The 21067-nt window shown below is 36.1% G+C and overlaps 5 protein-coding genes and 2 non-coding genes across 7 annotated transcripts; 1 reads left to right on the forward strand and 6 right to left on the reverse strand.

Moving 5' to 3' along the window:
• Nucleotides 1-494: 494 nt before the first annotated feature.
• Nucleotides 495-1187, reverse strand: LOC133327105 (uncharacterized). The gene has a single exon (XM_061535681.1). The coding sequence runs from the start codon at nt 1185-1187 to the stop codon at nt 495-497; it is 693 nt and encodes a 230-aa protein (XP_061391665.1).
• Nucleotides 1188-5188: 4001 nt separating this feature from the next.
• On the reverse strand, nt 5189-5917 carry LOC133327108 (uncharacterized). The gene has a single exon (XM_061535684.1). The coding sequence runs from the start codon at nt 5915-5917 to the stop codon at nt 5189-5191; it is 729 nt and encodes a 242-aa protein (XP_061391668.1).
• Nucleotides 5918-8418: 2501 nt separating this feature from the next.
• LOC133327107 (tRNA (guanine(37)-N1)-methyltransferase-like) lies at nt 8419-8799 on the reverse strand. The gene is made up of 2 exons (XM_061535683.1): nt 8666-8799; nt 8419-8595 (listed from the first exon to the last, which is right to left on the reverse strand). Exons 1-2 carry the CDS (start codon nt 8786-8788, stop codon nt 8419-8421), a joined length of 300 nt encoding a protein of 99 aa, XP_061391667.1. The 5' UTR covers nt 8789-8799.
• An 80-nt stretch (nt 8800-8879) lies between these two features.
• Nucleotides 8880-10340, reverse strand: LOC133327110 (tRNA (guanine(37)-N1)-methyltransferase-like). Its single transcript, XM_061535685.1, has one exon. It carries the CDS (start codon nt 10338-10340, stop codon nt 8880-8882), a length of 1461 nt encoding a protein of 486 aa, XP_061391669.1.
• Nucleotides 10341-12399: 2059 nt separating this feature from the next.
• On the forward strand, nt 12400-14622 carry LOC133327106 (kinesin-like protein KIF3A). The gene has a single exon (XM_061535682.1). It carries the CDS (start codon nt 12427-12429, stop codon nt 14455-14457), a length of 2031 nt encoding a protein of 676 aa, XP_061391666.1. The 5' UTR covers nt 12400-12426; the 3' UTR covers nt 14458-14622.
• A 4572-nt stretch (nt 14623-19194) lies between these two features.
• On the reverse strand, nt 19195-19359 carry LOC133327111 (U1 spliceosomal RNA). Its single transcript, XR_009754216.1, has one exon. It is a non-coding gene; the product is annotated as a U1 spliceosomal RNA (small nuclear RNA).
• Nucleotides 19360-19801: 442 nt separating this feature from the next.
• On the reverse strand, nt 19802-19874 carry Trnav-uac (transfer RNA valine (anticodon UAC)). The gene has a single exon. It is a non-coding gene; the product is annotated as a tRNA-Val (tRNA).
• Nucleotides 19875-21067: the final 1193 nt, after the last annotated feature.

The following is a 21067-nucleotide window of genomic DNA, read 5'->3' on the forward strand; positions in this document are numbered from 1 at the left end:
ATTGCTCTTCTGACCTCATCTTGGCTAGGTGGTATACAATCTATACCGTCAGCTTCATTTGTACATCTCCATTTGCTCCCGCTCACGTTTTTCTTGTTCTTTCTTCTTTTTTCGAAAAATACGTTTCTCCTCTTTACAATCGAACTGCACAAAAAAGATGTTAATGAATATTGTCATAGTTCCATTCATAATTAATTTTTCCATTAATTACATGTATCTCGCTTAGAATATTCATGAGAAGCCATTTTTTCAAAAAAAATGTAAACATTTCATTAATATCAAAACTAGTTTCTACTATTTGCGCTAATTTTCCCTCTCTCTCCTTTTTGACAAAAAAATTTTCGGTGGATGTTTTTATATTTGCAACCGTATATTTGACTACTGTTTCTGTTGCTAACAACCGCCGACTTTCCAGTCACTCGATTTTGACTATTTTTACATTCCATTGTTTCTTTATTTCAACCACTCTCAATATTGTATATGATCGTTAGTAGCTAATGAGCAACAGTTGTGGTGGTAGTGGTTGTAGTTGTTGTGGTTGGGGCCAATGTGGGAGGCATTTGCCAGCCAAATGTATTACGAATAAAAGTATCCAGTTGGATAATATCAATACCACTAAGTTGTAGAGCAGCAGCAACACGTTGAGCCTCAGGCAAAGCGATGACACGATCATATACCGGTTTCAAGGCCTTCAAGCGAAGCCAAAACTGAGCAAAGATACCATTCTGGGCCACCTTCATATTAATATGCATGTTGATCATATCGACCGGGTAATAGAACAAAAATTCATTGACAAATCCTTGCCATCCCGAAACGGTATTAGCCCAGAAGGGTGTGGGATTAAAGATGGTCATAAACTCTTCAGATTCTTCCAATTGCAATTCACCACCGGACAATAGAATTTGGGCATTTACCCAGGCAATGAAACCCATAACCTCGGGCTGGGAACGGAAACGCATATAGGTCAAATAGGCATCCTGGGAGTTGATGATGCGTACAAAACTCTGGAACTGGGCATCGTTGAGCAGATAACGGCTCATCAGTTGGCGGATTTGCAGGAAGTTGATCATACGCATAATTTCATCTAAATCTTGAGCCATGGTGGGTGCAGGTGGTGGTGTGGGCACAACAACAGCTCCAGGATTTGGTTTTGGTACCACCAAGGCCATGCTGCCCATGGCACACATGGCAATGAGTGTGAATGTTAATAGGTATTTCATCGTTTCTCTCCCGCTAACTTGTCGTTTCGAATTGTTGGGCTTTCGTCGGAGTAATACTATGATTTATAATTCGCTAACGGTTATTATATTACCAGTCTTCTCAGATAAATTTTTGGAATGTTTTGGTAATTCTTATCAATACTGAGATAAGATGAAAATTAGATATTACGTTTTCGTTGTTTTGAAGGGGTCAACATATGTCAGCCATTCTTCTGCTGATGATTCAGATGATGCTGAGTTGAGATTCTGCGTTGATGTTAATTGTTATTGTTGACAAAGGGATTTGTCGCAGACCAGTAAATTCCATTATCAAGCTATAATGTGCAAAATTTCGACTTATTTATTAGATAATATTTTGTGTATATTTTTTCCTGCGAAAATTGTTATTGTTGATTGTATGAATCTTCTTTACTTTTGTCGCGTGTGACTAATCTATTTTTTGATACTCTAAATATAGCATAATAATAATTTGTGGTGGAGGATACTTAATAATTTTTGGAGTAGAATTTCAAATTAGAGTACATATAACAGATTTTCTATAAAAATATCTTTATTTTACAGATTTTCTATAGATGGAACTTCTTTGAGTTGAAAACCTTCTACAGGTCTAGTTTACTTTTGTCAATAATGACTACTAAGGAATAATAATATAATTGCTTTGGGAGTAAAGGTCTTATTATGCGGGATATAATTAGATCTAATTTTTGTATAGTTAAAAATATAGGAGTTTCTAGAATTGAAGAAAATATGTATATCTACAGATCCTCTTCTTACACTGTGACACAAAATCGAGGTAATGGTCTGGGGCAGAATTTTTCTTATGGGGATGAAAATCTTTGCCGAGTATATTAAGAATCCAGAAAAAACAATTTTGTCATAGCATTCGTGGCATTCCCCTTCTGTGTGAACCATCAGCTGGTTCGCTTTTGTATGCCTTTTGAGCTGTGGCATCTCCATCCATTCTCACAACATGACCTAACCAACATAGTCGCTGCAGCTCGATCCGTCCGATGTCCGAGAATAGATGGTATAGCGCATGCTTCATTCGACGACGATATTCACCGTCGACGCAGATCAACCCATATATCATCCGGAGAATTTTTCTTTCAAACGTTCCAAGAGATGCGCAAGTATCCATGCTTCAGATCCATACAACAGCATTGGTAATATCCGTGTCTTGTAGAGTTTGAGTTTGGTCTGCCGACAAGTAGCCTTGCTTTTGTGTTGCTTACTCAGACCATAGTAGCATATCATGGCCAACTCTATTCTCCTCCGGATTTCAATGCTGATGTCATTAGTTTTTTTTTTTGCGGGATCGAGATATATTAAATCGTAGGCAAGCATTTGCTGTTTACATCTCGTATGACCTTTTCCAGCAGGATGTTCAGGATGAACCTTGTTCGGTATTGAAGGGCTCCGAGAGGTCCTTTCCGACTTAATTTTGCAGGAATGCGGAACGCAGCCATGTCATTAAATACCTCTGAACGGATAGGGCTGTCGAATGCGGCTTCATACTCCACGAATAGGTGGAATGTGTCGTGGTCCTTTTCCAGCATTTGGGGAAGAGTGAAAATCTGTCAATTGTGGATTTGCCAGGTCTGAAACCGCATTGGTATGATCCAATAATGTCATTGACCATTGTCTTCAGTCAATGACAGCACGCTGGATAACAGTTTATATGCGATGGGAGGGAGATTTGTTGCTCTATAGTTGGCACATATCGTCTTGTCTCACTGGACACAGGATGCTGAGGTTACAATCATTGGTCAAATTGTACTATTGATCTGGTGCATGCTCCTGACCAGCATCTTCACCTCCTGTTTATTGTTCTTCAGCCGAATACTTGATACTCGATAATATGTGGTATACACTCTTTGCAAAATACTCCTAAACATGATATATGTATCAGTCACCAGGTTTTCATCGTAATCTCTTCAAGTGGATGTGACAGAAACTTCGGTTTGGTGTTTTGCTCGTTGGTAAAATTTCCGGACTTTATTCTGACTCATGTACCTCTCGATTTGCTCGCGCTCATGTTTTTCTTGTTCTTTCTTCTTTTTTCAAGTTATCAATATTCGCAAATCTCTTCAAGTGGATGTGGCAGAACCTTCGGTTTGGTGTTTTACTCGTTGGTAAAATTTTCGGACTTCATTCTGACTCCTGTACATTTCGATTTGCTTACGCTCACGTTTTTCTTTTTTTTTTTTTTTTTTCATGTTATCAATATTCCCAAATTTCCATCGCCCTTTTCTACTTTCACCCGACCAATAATTTTCGTATAAATTGTAGATGATGAAGTTTATTATTCGTCTGACAAATTTATAATCCATGAGGCCTCATTGTAAATATTACCGTCAAAAGGTCTTCTCTAGATAATATGTATGGTTTCTAGAAGACTTCCAAGAAATTAGATGGGACCAAATACGGACCTAAACTGATAATCTTTTGCGAGATGGTAACCCATTGAAAATAGCGAACATTGGGCGCCAACTTCATATGGAGTATATTATGAAAACTATGAATGATGAAACATATTAAAAACTTCAATTAGTGCGGCTAGTGCGAACTTTTTCTAAACTCCACCACGATGATGACATGGTGGACAGTCCTGTTAAATTACTTCCAGGACAAAACGAAGTACTAAACTACAAACTTAAAAATACCGAAAATTATACGTGACCTTTGTATGGGAAATTGTACTAATTTTCGGAAAGAAGTTTCTCATCGAAGTGGCTATAAATCGGCATACCGGATCCCTAGCGAATAGAACTAGAAATCCGGTATGCCAATTTATAACCACTTCGATGGAAAAATTCGGTTGAAAATTGTTTAATACCGAAAATGGTTCGGGACTGTTATTTGGGGGCTATATAAAAATGTCGACCTACTTAGAAAATGTTCCGCAAAAATATATGTTACCCTCCAATATCCAGGAAAAACAAAAATACAATGGAAAATGCAGCTAAAATCTTCAAAATACTAACAATGGGACGCTACCCTTATATGGTACCTATGTCCCTTTAACCAAAAAATGTGACTAAAGCCGTCAAAATGTCGAAAATCGGTCGGTCGTAAACCGATATTGATAACTTGGGTCAATATTGATATTTTTTGGTAGGTAGATTTTCTACTCAATGAGAATCCAAAAAATAAAATCACAGCCAATTCGAATGAAACAAGTGCCCAAAATCCACAAAAATCCGAAATTCGGAAAATAGCGTTATATGGGGGCTGCCCTAACAATTGGACTAATAATGATAATTTTTAGTAAGATGATTTTCTACCCAATGAGAACACAAAATACAAAATTACAGCCGATTCGTTTGAAAAAGTTCTCAAAAACTTCAAAATACTGAATATTGGGTGGTACCGCAATATGGGTGCTACTCCGAAACATTGCTCAATATAGAATTTTTTGTTAAGAAGATTTTCTGCTCAATAAGAATCCCTAATATCAAATTTATACTATTTTTTAGACCTGTGAACAAAATTTTTTTGTTTCATGGTTTCGCAAATAAGTTGTCTCAATCCTTACATCGACAGCGATTCTCATACCAAATTACGCTGTTCAATCTATGTACCCACTATTTTTTTGATTCTAATAATAATTTCAAAATTACAGTTCAATTTGTTACCCCTCATCATCCGAATTTAATATTTGAACGTCTATACGTTTATCAATGGCAGCAAATTTAGAACAATATTAATTCTGTAACATTATTTAAGATCCTTTATAGAAAAATATTTACCGGTCCTCAATGGGTAGAACAAATTTATTGGGCTTAGAAAATAAATAATTTCAACACAGCTTATGCAGATAGAAAATCATTTATAAGTGCATTCCAAAATTTATTTCATTGATAGCAGATAGACAAAAAAATCCAAAATTAATTTATTTTTTCGTTTATTTTAATAACACGTCATACACATTTACACACATTTATTTAATATAATAAAAATTAAATAAATTAAACAACAGGAACTAAAGGGACATCAACTGGTCCAGAAGCAGCAGTAGATGTTGGTGGCATTTGCCAACCGAATTGATTACGAATAAATGTATCCAATTGCACAATATCAATGCCATTCTGTTGCAAAGCAGCGGCAACACGTTGAGCTTCGGGAGTAGCAATAACACGTTCATACACCGGTTTCAAAGCCTTCAAACGATTCCAGAGTTGTGTAAAGATACCATTTTGAGCCACTTTCGTTGTGATGTGCATACGAATCATAGTTTCAGGATAATACAACAAGAATTCATTGACAAATCCTTGCCATCCGAATACGGTATTTGCCCAGAATGGTGTCTGATTGATGATGGTCATTGGTTCTTCAGATTCTTCCAATTGGAATTCACCGCCCGACAACATAATTTGTGCTCTCACCCAGGCAATGAAACCGAAAACTTCAGGTTGCGAACGGAAACGCATATAGGTCACATAGGCATCTTGGGAGTTGATGATGCGAACAAAAGCTTGGAATTGGGCATCGTTTAGGAGGTAGCGAGTCATAAGTTGGCGCAATTGGATCATGTTTACCATTGTCATAATTTCAGTTAAATCCTGAGCCATTGTCGGTGCTGGTGGTGGGGTGGGAATAACAGCTACTGGTCCACTGGGATTAACAGGTGGCGGCACCAGGGCCATTGAGCCCATGGTACAGGCTAAAAGTAGTGCCAAAACCGTTATACACTTCATTGTCGTTAGATAATCGTAAAAAAACTATTTTCGATATGCTGTTGGAGGATGCTTATATATCTTTCATTTTTGAAATTCTAATTAATTGTTATCTGATGAAAATTTTAAAATTGGGAGATAAGATTAAATACAATTTTTTTTTTTGGAAATGTATTATATGTATGTCCGGTATGTCCATTATTCCACGAATGATTCTTGTGATGTTATTTAGAAATTGTTGTCTGCTTATCGCATTGTTTTTATTCTTTTTGAATTCTTTAACTATTAATCGTTGTAGAAAAGTATTGTAAACATTGTCATATCTCAGTGTCAGAGGTGTCCAAAACATTGTCAATTCCGCTAATGAAAATTTTTAAAGCATTGATTTTACATGTTTAATTCTTGATAATAAAAAATTGCTGATATTCCCACTCCTTTAAAGCTTAGAACCGTGACTTTTGGCCCACTCCCGTTAACAGAATCAGATTTAATCACTCATTCGGAACCAGAAACATATAGATAGGCAACCTTCACTTAGGTACTTACTTAGCTGGCTTATGACAGAAAGTTGTTCCATACCTTCTTACACTAGCAGGTTAAAATTAATTCGATTGCCAACATTAAAAAGTAGACGTATTATGTTGAACACTATAATAGTAATTAAAATACTAAGCGGTAATATACCCTCAGACTTCCTAATTTCATCCATTAGAATAAATGTTCCTTTTCGATCAAGTAGATATTATCAACCATTATACGTAGATTTTCATCGCACAAATTATTCTATGGGAGATCCACTTAGTAAAATGTGTATTGATTTCAATTCTGTGTATTCTAACGTAGACTTTTGCATGAATATAGACCTAATAAAATCTAATATAATCATATTTTTAAATGAATAATACAACTTAATAACAAACTGGCTGTTGAAGTAGATTTCTGTAGCTGGTTTTCTATCCCTTCTCATATTCCATCATAATGCGGATTATGATGCGTACGCGATCCCTACGAAAGGGGAGGTCGCCCCCTCGGTCGGCAGGGGTGGGAAAGTGAGGCGTGGGAACGTACGATAAAAAAAAAAAGAATAAGCCGAGCTTAAAAAATATTTCCAGGCGCATCGGTCTTGTGCGCATCTCATCCAATTTGATAGAGCATTTTCCGAGATATTGTCTTCTAGATTATCTTTCCATTGCATTCGTGGTCTTCCCCTTCTGCGACAACCTTCACTTGGCTCGCTTGTATATGCCTTTTAAGTGGGGGCATCATAATCCATTCTCACAACATTACCTGGCCAACATAGTCACAGCAGCTGGATCCGTCTGACTATGTCGATGTCCGAGAATATATGGTATATCTCATGGTTCATTTCACGGTTATAGTCACCGTCGACGGAGAATTTTTCTCTCAAACACTCCAAGACCTGCATTATCTGCTTGTGCCAGTTCTCATGCTTCGGATCCATACATCAGAACGGGTAATATCTGCGTCTTGTAGAGCGTGAGTTTCATACCATCTGCTTGGTCTTTTCGCCATTTACTGCCGCTGTTACTACTCGCAATGTTCGATTCATTATGTCGATGTCATCTGCGTAGGCGAGTAAAATATGCGGTTTGATGTACAGATGTTAAACAGGTCACACGACAAACAGTCCCCTTGTCTGAATCCTCGTTCGGTATTGAAAGGCTCTGAGAGGTCCTTTCCGACTTTAACTGCTGAACTATTATCAGTTAAAGTTATCCTGTATAGGCGTATTGAATGCAGGAATGCCAAATGCAGACATGGTTTTAAACACCTGTGAACGGATAGGGATGTCGTTAACAGTAGGATAACGCTAAACCCCGAAATTGCCTCCAATGAGACTTTAAATACGCCAAGACCCTAGAATCTAATGAATTACATGCATAGATTTCGTTAAGAGTATATGATTTTACAGGCTTTAGCTTTTCAATTTTCAGCAATAGCTTCCTAACCATTGGCAACAATTTTTTGAGTGGAACTGAATACCTTCAGCTAATTTTTCCCTATTCAAGTCGAGCATGCTTTGCATCTCATAAGGGTGTTGCAACAATTCACAGCCCATTTTTCTAAAAGCGACTTTACCGAAAAAGTTGGGAATTGTTTGATGAGGGATTTGCGACTCTATTAATATTTATTACAAGTTTATTTATGCATGAATTTATATTCTTGTAGTATTTTCATTCATTCATATTATTCAGATTATTTTCTAGAATAAAACACATTAAAATTTATCAGTCAATATTACGGTGGTGTTATGGGGGGCTATATATTTTGCTTTGATATGAATACATTTCATAATCAATCATTTTCATTTAGATGTTTACAATATACGATTGTATTGATCATTAAAAGTACATGATTTGCTAATTTGATGACTAAAACTAAAAATAAACACAACTAAAACTAAAAAATGGGTAAAGTCTTGGAAGTACGTGGAAGGCCTTATTGAAAACACAACTACGGCATTTATGTTTCCATATAGATTTGTTTTTTGCTTTTCTTTTTTAGAATTTCAAATCACCCAATTTATCTGAAACATTTTTGGTGTTGGCCGCTGGTTTCTTGCCAGGCTTAAGAGGTTTCGAGGTGGATGCTTGTGGTTTCTTTACCACCAAATCTTTGTGGAGTTCACGTAGATTGGCATCGACTTTTTCTTGTTTTTTGGTAACTGCCTCTTTGATCTGAAATGAAATAAAGAAAATAATTAAATTATAATGATGTCGTAGAAGATATTTGGTTGTTTTGTTGTACCTTTTTAAGTTTGCCCTGAACTTCTTTGGGTTTCTTCTTTTGCTTGACATCATTAACCTTGAAAATGTTTTTAGTCTTTTTGGCAGCAATTGCTCCTGACTTTTGCTTTGACCTGCGACCCATTTTTGTTTAAACTATAAGAAGAAAAACAAAAGTATTTACAATTTGTACAAAACATTATTTATTAATAAAATATTAATGAATAAAATAACAACTAGTAAGGACATTTAATTTTACTTTTGGAAACATCCGATAATTCTTCATTTTCTGTTTCCTCTGCCTTACGTTTAAGTTGTTCAGTTTTTGTTTCTTCTTCAGGATGTGTGGCAATTGCTTGTGTCACCATATCCTTGGTTAAATAGAATGACACCCGATACATATCCTTATTGGGCGCCACATTACGCACAAAGTAAATGCCTTCTAGATTCTCTTTAAGTGGCATTTTAAGATTATCTTCGACCAGTTGTAATACCAATTCCTTGGTATTGGTACCCTTGGCAAAGGAATAAACATGGACCAAAGGATAATTCAAATTATCCTGTTTGAACTCAATGACATTTTCCAGACATTCCTTCTCAAACAAGCCCCGAAAGGCTGATAAAAATTCAACTGACATGGCAGGTAAATTCATGGTAATGTGAATTTTATATTTTCCTTCGTCCTTCGATTGCCAGCGTTTCAATAAATCTTCTTTAATTTCCTGCAAAATGAAATCACGACCATCTTTGTTAAATGATTGGGCCATACTCTGGCATTTGTTGCGTTTCAAGTTGTGCTGCAACCATTTAAAACTTTCGGGATTTAAGTCATTTGCCAGGACAGTACATTTCTTTTTGGCAGCCGGCACGGAAAATGGACCCACACCAGCAAATACATCGTACAGCACATCGCCTGGCTTTAACATTTGAACTATACGTTCATGTTCAGTGGAGAGCCGTGGATTCCAATAGACTTTTGAAAAATCGAATTCAAAAAATACTCCATTCTCTTTGGTCTCCACTTGATAGATGGGTTCGCCACACAGCAAATCCAGTTGGAAATTTCGATAGGTATTATCTATGGTGGAAGCTTTGTTCACAACTGTTTTACAATTAGCCACCTTGTCCAATAGTACCAGTCCTATCAAATTCTTATAGGGCAACAGATGATCACGTAAATTTAAATGGACAATGTGACCAATGCGTGAATACGATGTCAACCCTTCTTCATCTTTGGGTAAGACCGCTTTGAGGATTTCATCCGCCCGCCAATTGTCATATGTCAGCTGTATTTGGGTAAATGCAAAATTATCCTTGCCCACTTCATGCTGTTCTAATACACTGCAGGGTAAATCCTCCCATTGCTTGACAGGAGTGGGATGCAGAAGTATTTCCCTGCCATCGATTTCGTTAAGAGTGCAGGGTTTTACAGGTTTCAGTTTTTCCATTTTCAACAATAGCTTCTTAACCACTGGCAACACTTTCTGTGCTTTTTCCTCGCGAACCCATAAACGTGGAACTTGTATGGCTTTAGCAAATTTTTCCCTCTTCAATTCGAGCATGCCTTGTACCTCACAGGGCGGTTGCAACAATTCACAGTCCATGTTTTTCCAAAAGTGACGTTGCCGTAATAGTTGGGAATTCTTTAATGTTAAGGGAGTTGCAACTCTAAAAATATTTGTTACAAGTTTGTTCATGAATGAATTTGAATTTCTATTCTTGTAGTATTTTCCCTGTGGCTCTCAATCAAACGTGGTCACAACAAAGTCTCTTGAAATTGCTTTGTTTGCACTGGTCAGGATGCTATAACTTCTGGTAATCCTTTTATTAATTGTACAGTTCTGTATCACCATCCATTCATTTCGGGCACGTTTGTCCTAATTTCTAATTTAATAATATTCCCGTGCGTTTTTTATTACAAAAATAAAAATTACCTTCTTCTTTCCCTTCCCGATGAACACGTTCAATTAAAACTAGGGATATGTAAGTCGACATTCGACTAATCGATTAATCATCAGGTCCGGTTAACTGACATCGAAATCGAACATTCTTGGTATGTTCCTGTAAAGGGCTAAGCAGAATGCTCGCGTTGAGCCATCCGTTGCGTTATGTGTTATCGAAAACCCAACAACCACAAGGAAACGATAACGATAAACGCTCGAAGTAATGATAAACGCTCGAAGTTGATATTGATATTTTAACTTTTTGCGTGCGTTAACGCGATAACAAAAAACGCTCAACGCGAGCATTCTGCTTAGCCCTGTACTGCAAGTATATTGGTCTGTACCTGTACTGCAAGAATCTACAAGATCTTACTATTTTCTTCGATATTATAAAGGAAAAATATTATCGTAGTACAAAATAGTAGATTCTTGTAGTACGAGTACATACAATATACAAATTTTCACTATTTTTCATATCATAAAAGAAACATTTTTATCGTAGTTCGAATTCTACATTCTTGGTGAAAATATTCTGAATTAATTTTATACTGGCCGCATTTAAGGGCTAAGCAGAATGCTCGCGTTGAGCCATCCGTCGCGTTATATATTATCGAAAATACAACAACCACAAGGAAACGATAACACAAACGCATGTCGTTTCTTTGAATCTGACCTCCTTATTGCTATTTTAATCACATATATTGGTTCCTAGATTAATATTAATGGACCATAAAGTTTTCAAAATCTGAAAAAAGGGGGTTTCGCGATATTTTTTTTTAATAATTTGTTTGTCGGATTTTGGTTTTAATAGTTTTTAAGGTCCTGTCCTCGCGATATATTTTGCAAAACCTTCTTTTTATTATTCTAAAGTTATTTGGGATGTTCTGAATCCCTGACGACTATATCTAATACTCTTATTTTGAAATTAGGACCAGAAATTACCATATATTAAATTAAATATTGCTGGAGAATGTATTGAACATAAATGTGAGAAAATATTCGCGAAAAAATGCCGTGGTTTATTGGAATCGTCGCCAGATCGCTTTTAGTATGTGGTTACCCGCAATGGTAACTATAAAAAGACAAAGCGTGTGTTATATAATGATTTTTCAAAAATAATAATAAAAAAGCAAAATACTTTTTTGTGATAATCATTTTTGGGTTGGTATAGATTTTGGCCGATATCTTCGAGACCAATATGTTTTTCGCAGTTATTCTTGCGGAAATAAGATCTAAATATGTCCACAAATATATTCAATCATACATAATTCATTTTACATCTTTAGTATGCTGGCTTTAGGCGTATATATTGGAATTTTGTCAAATTTGTATTGAGGCAAAATACTTATTACACTCACTGTATAAATTTTTTAAAGCTCCACATTGTTCTCAAGATTTAACCATTATTGTTACATTTTATATTTATAGGCATTGAACTTAAAAATATTAATAAATATAAATTATTCAAAATTTTTTGCCAATGGACACACGATTTGCGTACATTTAGAGAGAGATATTGTCATTTTGAAAGCTGAATACTGTCAAAAGCAAATTTATAAAAAAAATTGCAAACATATGACTGCATGAGACTACCTTGTAAGTTATGCCATGTATTTTATCATGAAATGGAGAATCAAACAACATTTTTTTGAACAGCTGTGCTAATGCAGTAAATTCTGGCAACACTGTTTGTGTATTTGTTTTGTTTCTCCTCATTTCGCTACGCCGACGGTTTTGAAACCCACGGCATTGTACTCCTACACATAGCTAAGCAACCAAAATAAAAAGAAGGAAACTAAAATACATTTTTCTAAAATTTCCAAAATAATATCCCAGAATCATGACAAATGATCAGCAATATCAGGAACCGGAAGCCGAAGTGGAAAATGTCCGAGTTGTGGTACGTGCAAGACCCATGGACAAAAATGAATTGACTGCGGGGGCATTGGGTGTAATCAAAGTGGATAAACTGAAGAGGGCTATAACAGTGGTTAAACCAAACGCCACTGTCAATGAACCACCCAAGACGTATTATTTCGACAATGTTTTCGATGGTGATAGCAGTCAACTGGATCTGTATGTAGACACTGCTAGACCCATTGTGGAGAAAGTCTTGGAAGGCTACAATGGAACCATTTTGGCGTATGGTCAAACGGGTACGGGTAAAACCTACACCATGTCCGGCAATCCGGAGAGTCCCCAAACTAAGGGTATAATACCAAATGCCTTTGCCCACATTTTCGGCCATATTGCCAAGGCTAAAGAGAATCAGAAATTTTTGGTAAGGGTCAGCTATATGGAAATTTACAATGAAGAAGTTCGTGATTTGTTGGGAAAGGATGTAACCAAAAGTTTGGAAGTTAAAGAAAGGCCTGACATTGGTGTATTCGTAAAAGATCTCAGTGGCTATGTGGTCCACAACGCTGACGATTTGGAGAACATTATGAAATTGGGTAATAAGAATCGTGTGGTGGGCGCCACTAAAATGAATCAAGAGTCGTCGCGTTCACATGCCATATTCTCCATCACTATTGAGCGCAGCGAATTGGGAGAAGGTGGCCAACAACATGTCCGAATGGGTAAATTGCAATTGGTGGATTTGGCCGGTTCGGAAAGGCAGAGCAAAACCCAGGCCAGTGGCCAACGTTTGAAGGAGGCTACAAAAATCAACTTATCCCTTTCCGTGTTGGGTAACGTCATCAGTGCTTTGGTGGATGGCAAAAGCTCTCACATTCCATATAGAAACTCAAAATTGACCCGTTTGTTGCAAGATTCCTTAGGTGGCAATTCAAAGACCGTCATGTGTGCCACAATCTCGCCAGCAGACACTAATTACATGGAAACCATTTCCACACTGCGTTACGCCAGTCGCACCAAAAACATCACAAATCGTATGCACGTTAACGAGGAACCCAAGGATGCCTTGCTCCGGCACTTCCAGGAAGAAATCGAACGTCTACGCAAACAACTGGAGGAGGGCTACGAAGAGGAGCAGCCAGAGGAAGAGGTTGAGGAGGTGGAAGAAGATGAAGACGACGAAGAAATTGAGGCCGAGGTTCTGGCAGAAGATCAAAACCAAATAACCGAAAAAGCCTTGGAGAAGCAACGTTTGCGAGAATTGAAGCAAGCCAAGAAGGAGGCTCTCGAGAAACGTAAACGGGAACATCAAATGGAAATATCGAAAACCAAATCAGAACAAGAACAGTTACGCAATAAACTTATGTCATTGGAAGGCAAGATTTTGGTGGGCGGTGAAAATCTCTTGGAAAAGGCTCAGACCCAGGAGAAGTTATTGGAGCAGTCATTGAAAGAGTTGGAGGAACGGGAGAAGGCGGAACAAATGTTGCGTGAGACTTTGCAACAAAAAGAAACCGAACGTATCGACATCGAAGAACGCTACTCATCGCTGCAAGAAGCCAACACGGGTATAACCAAGAAGATACATCGGGTAATGCAAATGTTGATGGGTGTCAAGTCGGAATTGGCTGATCAACAGCAGGAACATCAGCGAGAAAAGGAAGCGATTTATGAAAACATACGCTCCCTTTCACGTGAATTGGCCCTCTGTGAGCTGGTCTTGAACTCATACATACCCAAAGAGTATCAGACAATGATTAACGAATACACCCATTGGAACGAAGACATTGGAGAGTGGCAATTAAAATGTGTTGCCTACACTGGTAACAATATGCGCAAACACATCACCGACTCGAAGGCCTCGACCAAAGATAACAACGATTTTGTGGATTTGTCACATGTCTATCTTAGCTACAATTCCGATTCGGTAACACAACCTGTTCGTGCCAAGTCATCGATAGCACGTCCACGTACATCAGGTGTTCCCCGACCAACAACAGCACGACGATATTGAGCAGATCTTTATATTCCCCCAGTGGGATATCATCCATACGATCCGTATACATCGCAGCTATCCCCAGAATTTTTTGCATCATTGCTACGGTCCCAGTGCTGGTTTATTATTGCATTATTTTTCACTTACTATTGCTTTCACCTAATGGTCTCATCGGCAAAATCATAAGCGCATATTCCATTCAATCACCACGACTCGAATACTCACTAAAGGATTTAGTCTAATAAGTTTGTCAATTATTATGTTGCATTCTAAGTATTATTTCATTAGCATTTTTCGGTAGACACCACAAGCTACATACTTACCACTGGCTAGAACGGAAAACGCAAACACACCAAGAAATATCAAAACTAAGTCATGCAAAACAAAACTTTAGCGAACATATAGCAATTATATGAGATAAGTGCAATATACATTCATATATACATAGATATTTATTTATTTTATGGCATTTACATACGTACATTTTAAACACGGTCAAAATAACCAGATTATATTCAAATATTCACAAATAAAACATAAAATATTATTTACACATACCACCAACAATTGCAGTTATTTTCTTTATTATACTTTACTGAAGTAAGTTGTGACTCACAACTTGTGAGGAAACAAGAAAAAACTTTATATTGGGAGGACCAAAAGGTTATTCCAAATTCAACATATCGAAAATTAAACGAAACATTTGCATGGGGGAATCGATGTGAAAATTCTGCTAAAGGAATAAATCTTGGACCCATTATTTGGGGAAAATTGTATATTTTCCCTAAAAATGTGTTTTACCTCCAATAATGCGGAATGTCAAATTACAGACACTACAATGGGAAAATGCGGTTAAAAACTATTTATATTTTTCTGTATATGTATGTATGTCTTCTAGAAAAAATGCGACTGAAGCCTTCAAAACATAGAAAATGGGTCGGCACCTCTATATGGAAATCATACCGAAATGTAAACAACACTGACCCTTTGTGAGGGAGTTACCAGAAGTTAGTTTGTGCATAGTTTGGTTCAAATCGGACATTCCATTCGCCTGATATTGCGAATGGAATGTGACCTTTGGGGGAAGTCTCAAGGAGGACTGAACCAATGTGTTTCAGTATCGTACTAGGCTGGCTAAAGATAATAGCTTGTACATAGATTGGTTCAAATTGTTCAAATTTTATGATTTTTTAGTATGTACAATTTTGACCATTTTGTTGGTGAGATCAGAGTGTGGACCGATATTCCCCATCTTCGAACTTGAACTAAGTTTGGTAGAAATATGATGTGCAAAGTTTGGATGAAATTGGTTATTTCCTTCAAGAATTATCGTGCGCACCAGCCGGCCAGACAGACGAACATTTGTAAATCGGCTCCAAATTGTCTGAAACGGATTTGGTCCAAAGAAACATGGGCCTAAGACCAATATTTCGATGAGGCACATTTTAGCCATATCAATGTATATATAAGCTTATTCTCCAAAGGCTGAGGGTCTAAAAACTTGATAGTATGGGGGATTTTCAAGCAAAATTGCAGATAATATTTGCTTCTTACACGACCTGTGTAATACCGAATAATGGCGGTGTCGCCCCGGAGAGAATCTCAACTATAAAATTACAGCTAATTTTAGTTGAAGCACATGAACAAGTCCTCCAAAATACTAAATATTGGAATGTGGCGCTATATGTCGCCAACACTAAAAAGTGGTCCACTATTGATCATTTTTGTAGGAACATTTTATACATGGGGGCTACCACAAAATTTTGGTCATCATTCAATATTAACCTGCTGCAACACGATAATGAGTTGCTGCAACATGCACTCTTAGAGTTCGAAAAGTTTGAACTTTATGAAAACTTGGAACCTGAAGTATACTGGCAAAAAGTTTTTAATTTAAAAAATTCCATAGGAAACGAATTATTTCCAACATTAAAAAAGTTATTAACTTTCTTTTATTTCTCAAATTCACAATGCTCAAATGCTTCTGCAATTGGTTCTATTGAAATTGTCTATGAGAATTTTTACATCCTGTAGTACAGGGAATTGTTATTGTGCATTTGATGACATATAGGAGGTGATGCAAATGTGGTATATCCATTTGTTTTTAGATTGCCAAATTTTTATTTTTTATCCGATTAAATTGAAATTTTACACTTAACATGCTACATGTGTTGTCTTTCCATGTATCAATTTGAAAATAATATTATTCTAACAATTTAAGAGATATTTGAGAAAATATTTGAAATCCCATAAAAAGTGATTTTAAAAAAAGTGCAGGTAATGTGGTATACAACATTATGTTAATGTGGTATAGTATAATTTTCACTTCCAATTGATATCTTATATAATTTATTGTTTTTAATGAATGCGAATTAGCTCGAGATTTATGTCTGTTAAGATTTTTAACGGATACGTTGAGTGGAACTTAAATTTTTATTATATAATAATGTCTACACATGTCGATATTTAATTTTTGTATGGAGAAGTTGTTAAAACTCATAGCCTTTGTTTTTCATCCTTGTGATTCATGGTAGACTCTCGTAGAGTACAAATGTTTCACATAGTAATGAGATTTTGTCTAGTGCTGGCCTTTTTTCATGCAGAACCAAGGTATACCACATTACCTACACTTGTGTTTACTGAAGAAATGTCTAGTTTTTTTCCAAATTGGTGATTATGTGGTGCAATCGCGCATATTATTTGATTTTTAGTTTATACTGATTATTTTAATGCTTTAGTAATAACGATTAAAGTACATCCGTAAAACAAAAAATTATTTTTAAACTTCAACCGAAAAAAAGTAAATTTCATGAAAAATTTTATTTTTGGTACTGATTCTCAACGTGATTTAAATAAATTAAACAGGTCATTGCTATCTTATTTTTTTGCGAACAGCAAACTATAGAACATGTTTCAGTTATTGTAAAATTTTCAGTTTACAAAAAACGTGACTATACCACATTACCAACCTATACCACATTTGCATCACTTCCACTACGGAATGTATTTTTGTAATCCAAATGAAGGTAACCAAAAGGTAACATTAAATATCCGAATAGGATGCAATTAACAACGTCTCATTTGTTTAGTCTATCCAAATTGTTGAGAATCGGTTAAGATATAGGTATAGCTGCCGCATACAAGATGGTGCGCCTAATACCCGACTTTTTTCCCCAATTAAGGCGAAATTTTCCAATGGGTATCGAATAGAGTCTACAATGACTTTTCATGGGATACAGGCTTGGGATGAGAATAATGTCTCAAATATTGAAATATTTGAACAAAAGACTGAGCTTTTGACCAGCGTGACCGTTGTGCCACTAAAGTAGCAATTTTGATACTTTTTTCGGCCTTGCCACTCTTGTGCCACTTTTTTATTTTGATACCAAATGTGCCACTGTTTGAAATGTTCTGCAACTTCTTCCTATATTTTGCCACTTTGTTTTAAAATGCTCGTACACGAAGATATTTACTAAGGAAATATTCATGTGGACCGTTTTTCAATTTATTTTATTGAATATGTCTATTGGAATTTTTACATCCTGTGGTACGGGGTATTGTTATTGTGCATGACATAGGAATATATTTTTGTAATCCAAATGAAGGTAACATTAATTATCCCAATAGGATGCAATTTAGTACGTCTCATATAAGGATAGCTCCCATATACAAGATGGTGCGCCTAAGACCCGACTTTTTTCCCAATTGAGGCGAAATTTTTCATGGGGTATCGAATAGAGTCTACAATGATTTTTGATGGGATACAGGCTTGGGATGAGAATAATGTTGATTTTGTTAAAATCGTCTTAAATATTGAAATATTTAAACAAAAGACTTTGCTTTTGTCCGATTTTAAAATTTGTAAGTACCGTCCATATATAATTTCATCAGATTCCATGTTAATATGTAGCAAAATAGTCTGCCACTTTTTGTGCCACATTTTCAAAAGATTTATGCCACTTTCTTCAAAAATGATATTTTCTGTGATACTTTTCGAATAATGTCAGCGGTCACGCTGCTTTTGACCGATTTTAAAATTTGTAAGTACCGTTCATATATAATAACATCAGATCCATGTTAATATGTAGCAATATAGTGTGCCACCTTTCCAAAAGATTTGTGCCACTTTTTTTCAAAAATGATACTTCATGTGATACTTTTCAAAAAATGTCAAGTGTCACGCTGAACACTGATGTATTTATATGTGGAAACTCTGGTAAAACGTTGGTTGTTTTTATAAAAAAAATGCAAAGTGGAATTTACCGCCTGACTATTTTGAAAAACATGGGCTCACAACCAGGGTTACCGTTGTGCGACTAAAATCGCAATTTGCAACCTTTTGATGCCCTGTAACTCTGTTTGCAACTTTTTAAGCTTTGTGCGACTTTTCTTCTTTGTTATTTTTAAAGTTGAATTTTCCTTTTTATGTTTTAATTCAAACTAATTTGAATTTTTCTACGTCGGACCAGTTTTAGTGACAAATTTATTTTTCTTTGCGAACCTTTTTTCAAGGGAACGAACGACTTTTTGTGCAACTTTTTTAAAATTTCCAGCGGTAAACACTGTTCACAACACATTTCAAGAGTTTTTTTTAGTTCGATGAACAATTTTTTATGTTAAATTTTCACTCACCATATTAAATTCATGACTTCGTGATGCTTGATTTCTTCCTTCACTGTTCTGAAGAAAATCTTCCTCCCAAGTCAGTCAAATCCCTAAAAATCTACTTATCCAACATAAAATTTATTAACTTATGTCGGGACGGCGCGTACGCCATTCCCGGCTACCAAAAATTACACGCACGAGTTATTCGCATTAGGAATAATCGCGGAGGTCAACTCAGCCGGATGTGCAATGGCCAAGCCTCACTCCGGGGGAACCGCCTTCATGATCACGGTAACCCCTACGCCAGGTAAGTATGCTTTCTTCCGCACAAACCGAACATTATCTATTACTATGGCGACAAAGTCAATGAGAATTATATGGGAATGCCAACGATGAATAACAAAGCAAAAACACACAAAATCTGAAATTCAATGTAGACACGCACGAATTTCATGCAAACACACAGCGTGACTGGGTAACAGATGGTGGTGGTTTTTCAGTATCAGATAAATATTGTTGTTGTTGCTGTTTGCTACTTGGCCTACAACGCTATGGCTATACAATATGTGTTTTGTGTGTGTGTGCATTGCATTAAATGCCTGGCTGTACATTGTATAAAAATTTTGTTTGGATGTATGCTTGGATATTGTGAATGTATTTTTTTTATAGATTTATTGACTTATTTCAGCAAACAAGTAGTTTTATGAATCGGTTTAAAAAATAATAATAATTATTATAAATAAAAAAAGTAACCACTTGGTTCCATCCAGGATCGAACTGGAGACCTTCTGCGTGTAAAGCAGACGTGATAACCGCTACACTATGGAACCAGTTGTTGTTTCTTTGGCAAATTTCCCAGAAAAACAAAGGCATTGAATTGTTGTTCAGTTCATAATAAAAAAAATGCAGATATAAGTTTTGCTGCGAAATGGAATTACCACTGAAAGGGGTATTTACCATTGCCATATGATAGACGGCTTCGTTTTGAATTTTCCAAATTGCGTACAAATCAAAATTATTGGTCACATCACAGAATACTAATTCTTGAATATTGAAAAGTTTGTTTAAATTTTTGTTGTATAATTTGAAATTTGAGGTTATATTAAATTTATCTTAGTCGTCGGAGGCTCTATGTATAAATTCTTGATCAGAATAAAAACCGGTGTGTCTTGTTTGTGACTTTTATGGGCTATAACAGACACATTGAAAGCTGAATATATCGGTCCACATTTTGGAAGAGGTTGCATGCAACGGCACAACCTAAATTAAAAAAAGAGGAATAAAGCCCCGTTTTCGAATGATTTTTTTTTTAAATGTAAAGGTAGATGTGTACTATAAGGAGGCAACTCTCCACTAGCGTATGCATTGATCTCGAAATATTCAATATAGAGATTTGAAATTTTGCACATACATATATTGTTATTATTCCTAGGATGATTAAGATTGAAATATATTGGTCCACTCTTTAGGGTTGCCCCCATATTGCGTTACACCCCAATGTTCGTAATTTAGATGTTTTTTTAATCTAATCAGAAGTAATTTGGTATTTTGGATTCTCAATGGGTAGTAAATCATCACACATCTTTCGGAGCAGGCTCTATATAACAGTACCACAGTTTTTGGTAAAATGTTACAAATTGCTGGCTTAACTTGTAAAGGCAATAAGTCCCTTTTTAACAATTTTTCAGGAGAGACAAAAAATCAAACTTTTTTTGAATAAAAATGTTTTAAATCTGTAAACGCACTTTGCTTTTGTATTGTATTTTATCTGCGTAAAGGCACAATAAAAAAATAAGTATTTGCGGAGATACACGCGTTTTCATGGACTTAGGTCTTTTTCTTACAACATATCTCTGAGAATATGCATAGAATCACTTTCTGAGTCGATTTATGCATGTCCGTCCGTCTGCCCATGTTAAATTGTATATTTTTTCGTCCGTTTTAAGGTAAATGGTGTACCAAAGTCCCTATATATCTTTCGATTTGCACGAAATTTGGCATTGCGTACCGAATTAAGTCTAGA

This window comes from Musca vetustissima, unplaced genomic scaffold (genome assembly GCF_032173495.1).
Source record: "Musca vetustissima isolate MV318-11 ecotype Yass unplaced genomic scaffold, APGP_CSIRO_Mvet_v1 utg40257, whole genome shotgun sequence".
Lineage (NCBI taxonomy): Eukaryota > Metazoa > Arthropoda > Insecta > Diptera > Muscidae > Musca > Musca vetustissima.

Excerpts from the sequence above, each read along its gene's own strand:
- LOC133327105 (XM_061535681.1), bottom strand. The coding sequence starts at position 1,187 with ATGTGTGCCATGGGCAGCATGGCCTTGGTGGTACCAAAACCAAATCCT.
- LOC133327108 (XM_061535684.1), bottom strand. The coding sequence starts at position 5,917 with ATGAAGTGTATAACGGTTTTGGCACTACTTTTAGCCTGTACCATGGGC.
- LOC133327107 (XM_061535683.1), bottom strand. The coding sequence starts at position 8,788 with ATGGGTCGCAGGTCAAAGCAAAAGTCAGGAGCAATTGCTGCCAAAAAG. Across the intron at positions 8,596-8,665 it reads TTCAGGGCAAACTTAAAAAG|ATCAAAGAGGCAGTTACCAA; the intron begins GTACAACAAAAC and ends ATTTCATTTCAG.
- LOC133327110 (XM_061535685.1), bottom strand. The coding sequence starts at position 10,340 with ATGAACAAACTTGTAACAAATATTTTTAGAGTTGCAACTCCCTTAACA.
- LOC133327106 (XM_061535682.1), top strand. The coding sequence starts at position 12,427 with ATGACAAATGATCAGCAATATCAGGAACCGGAAGCCGAAGTGGAAAAT.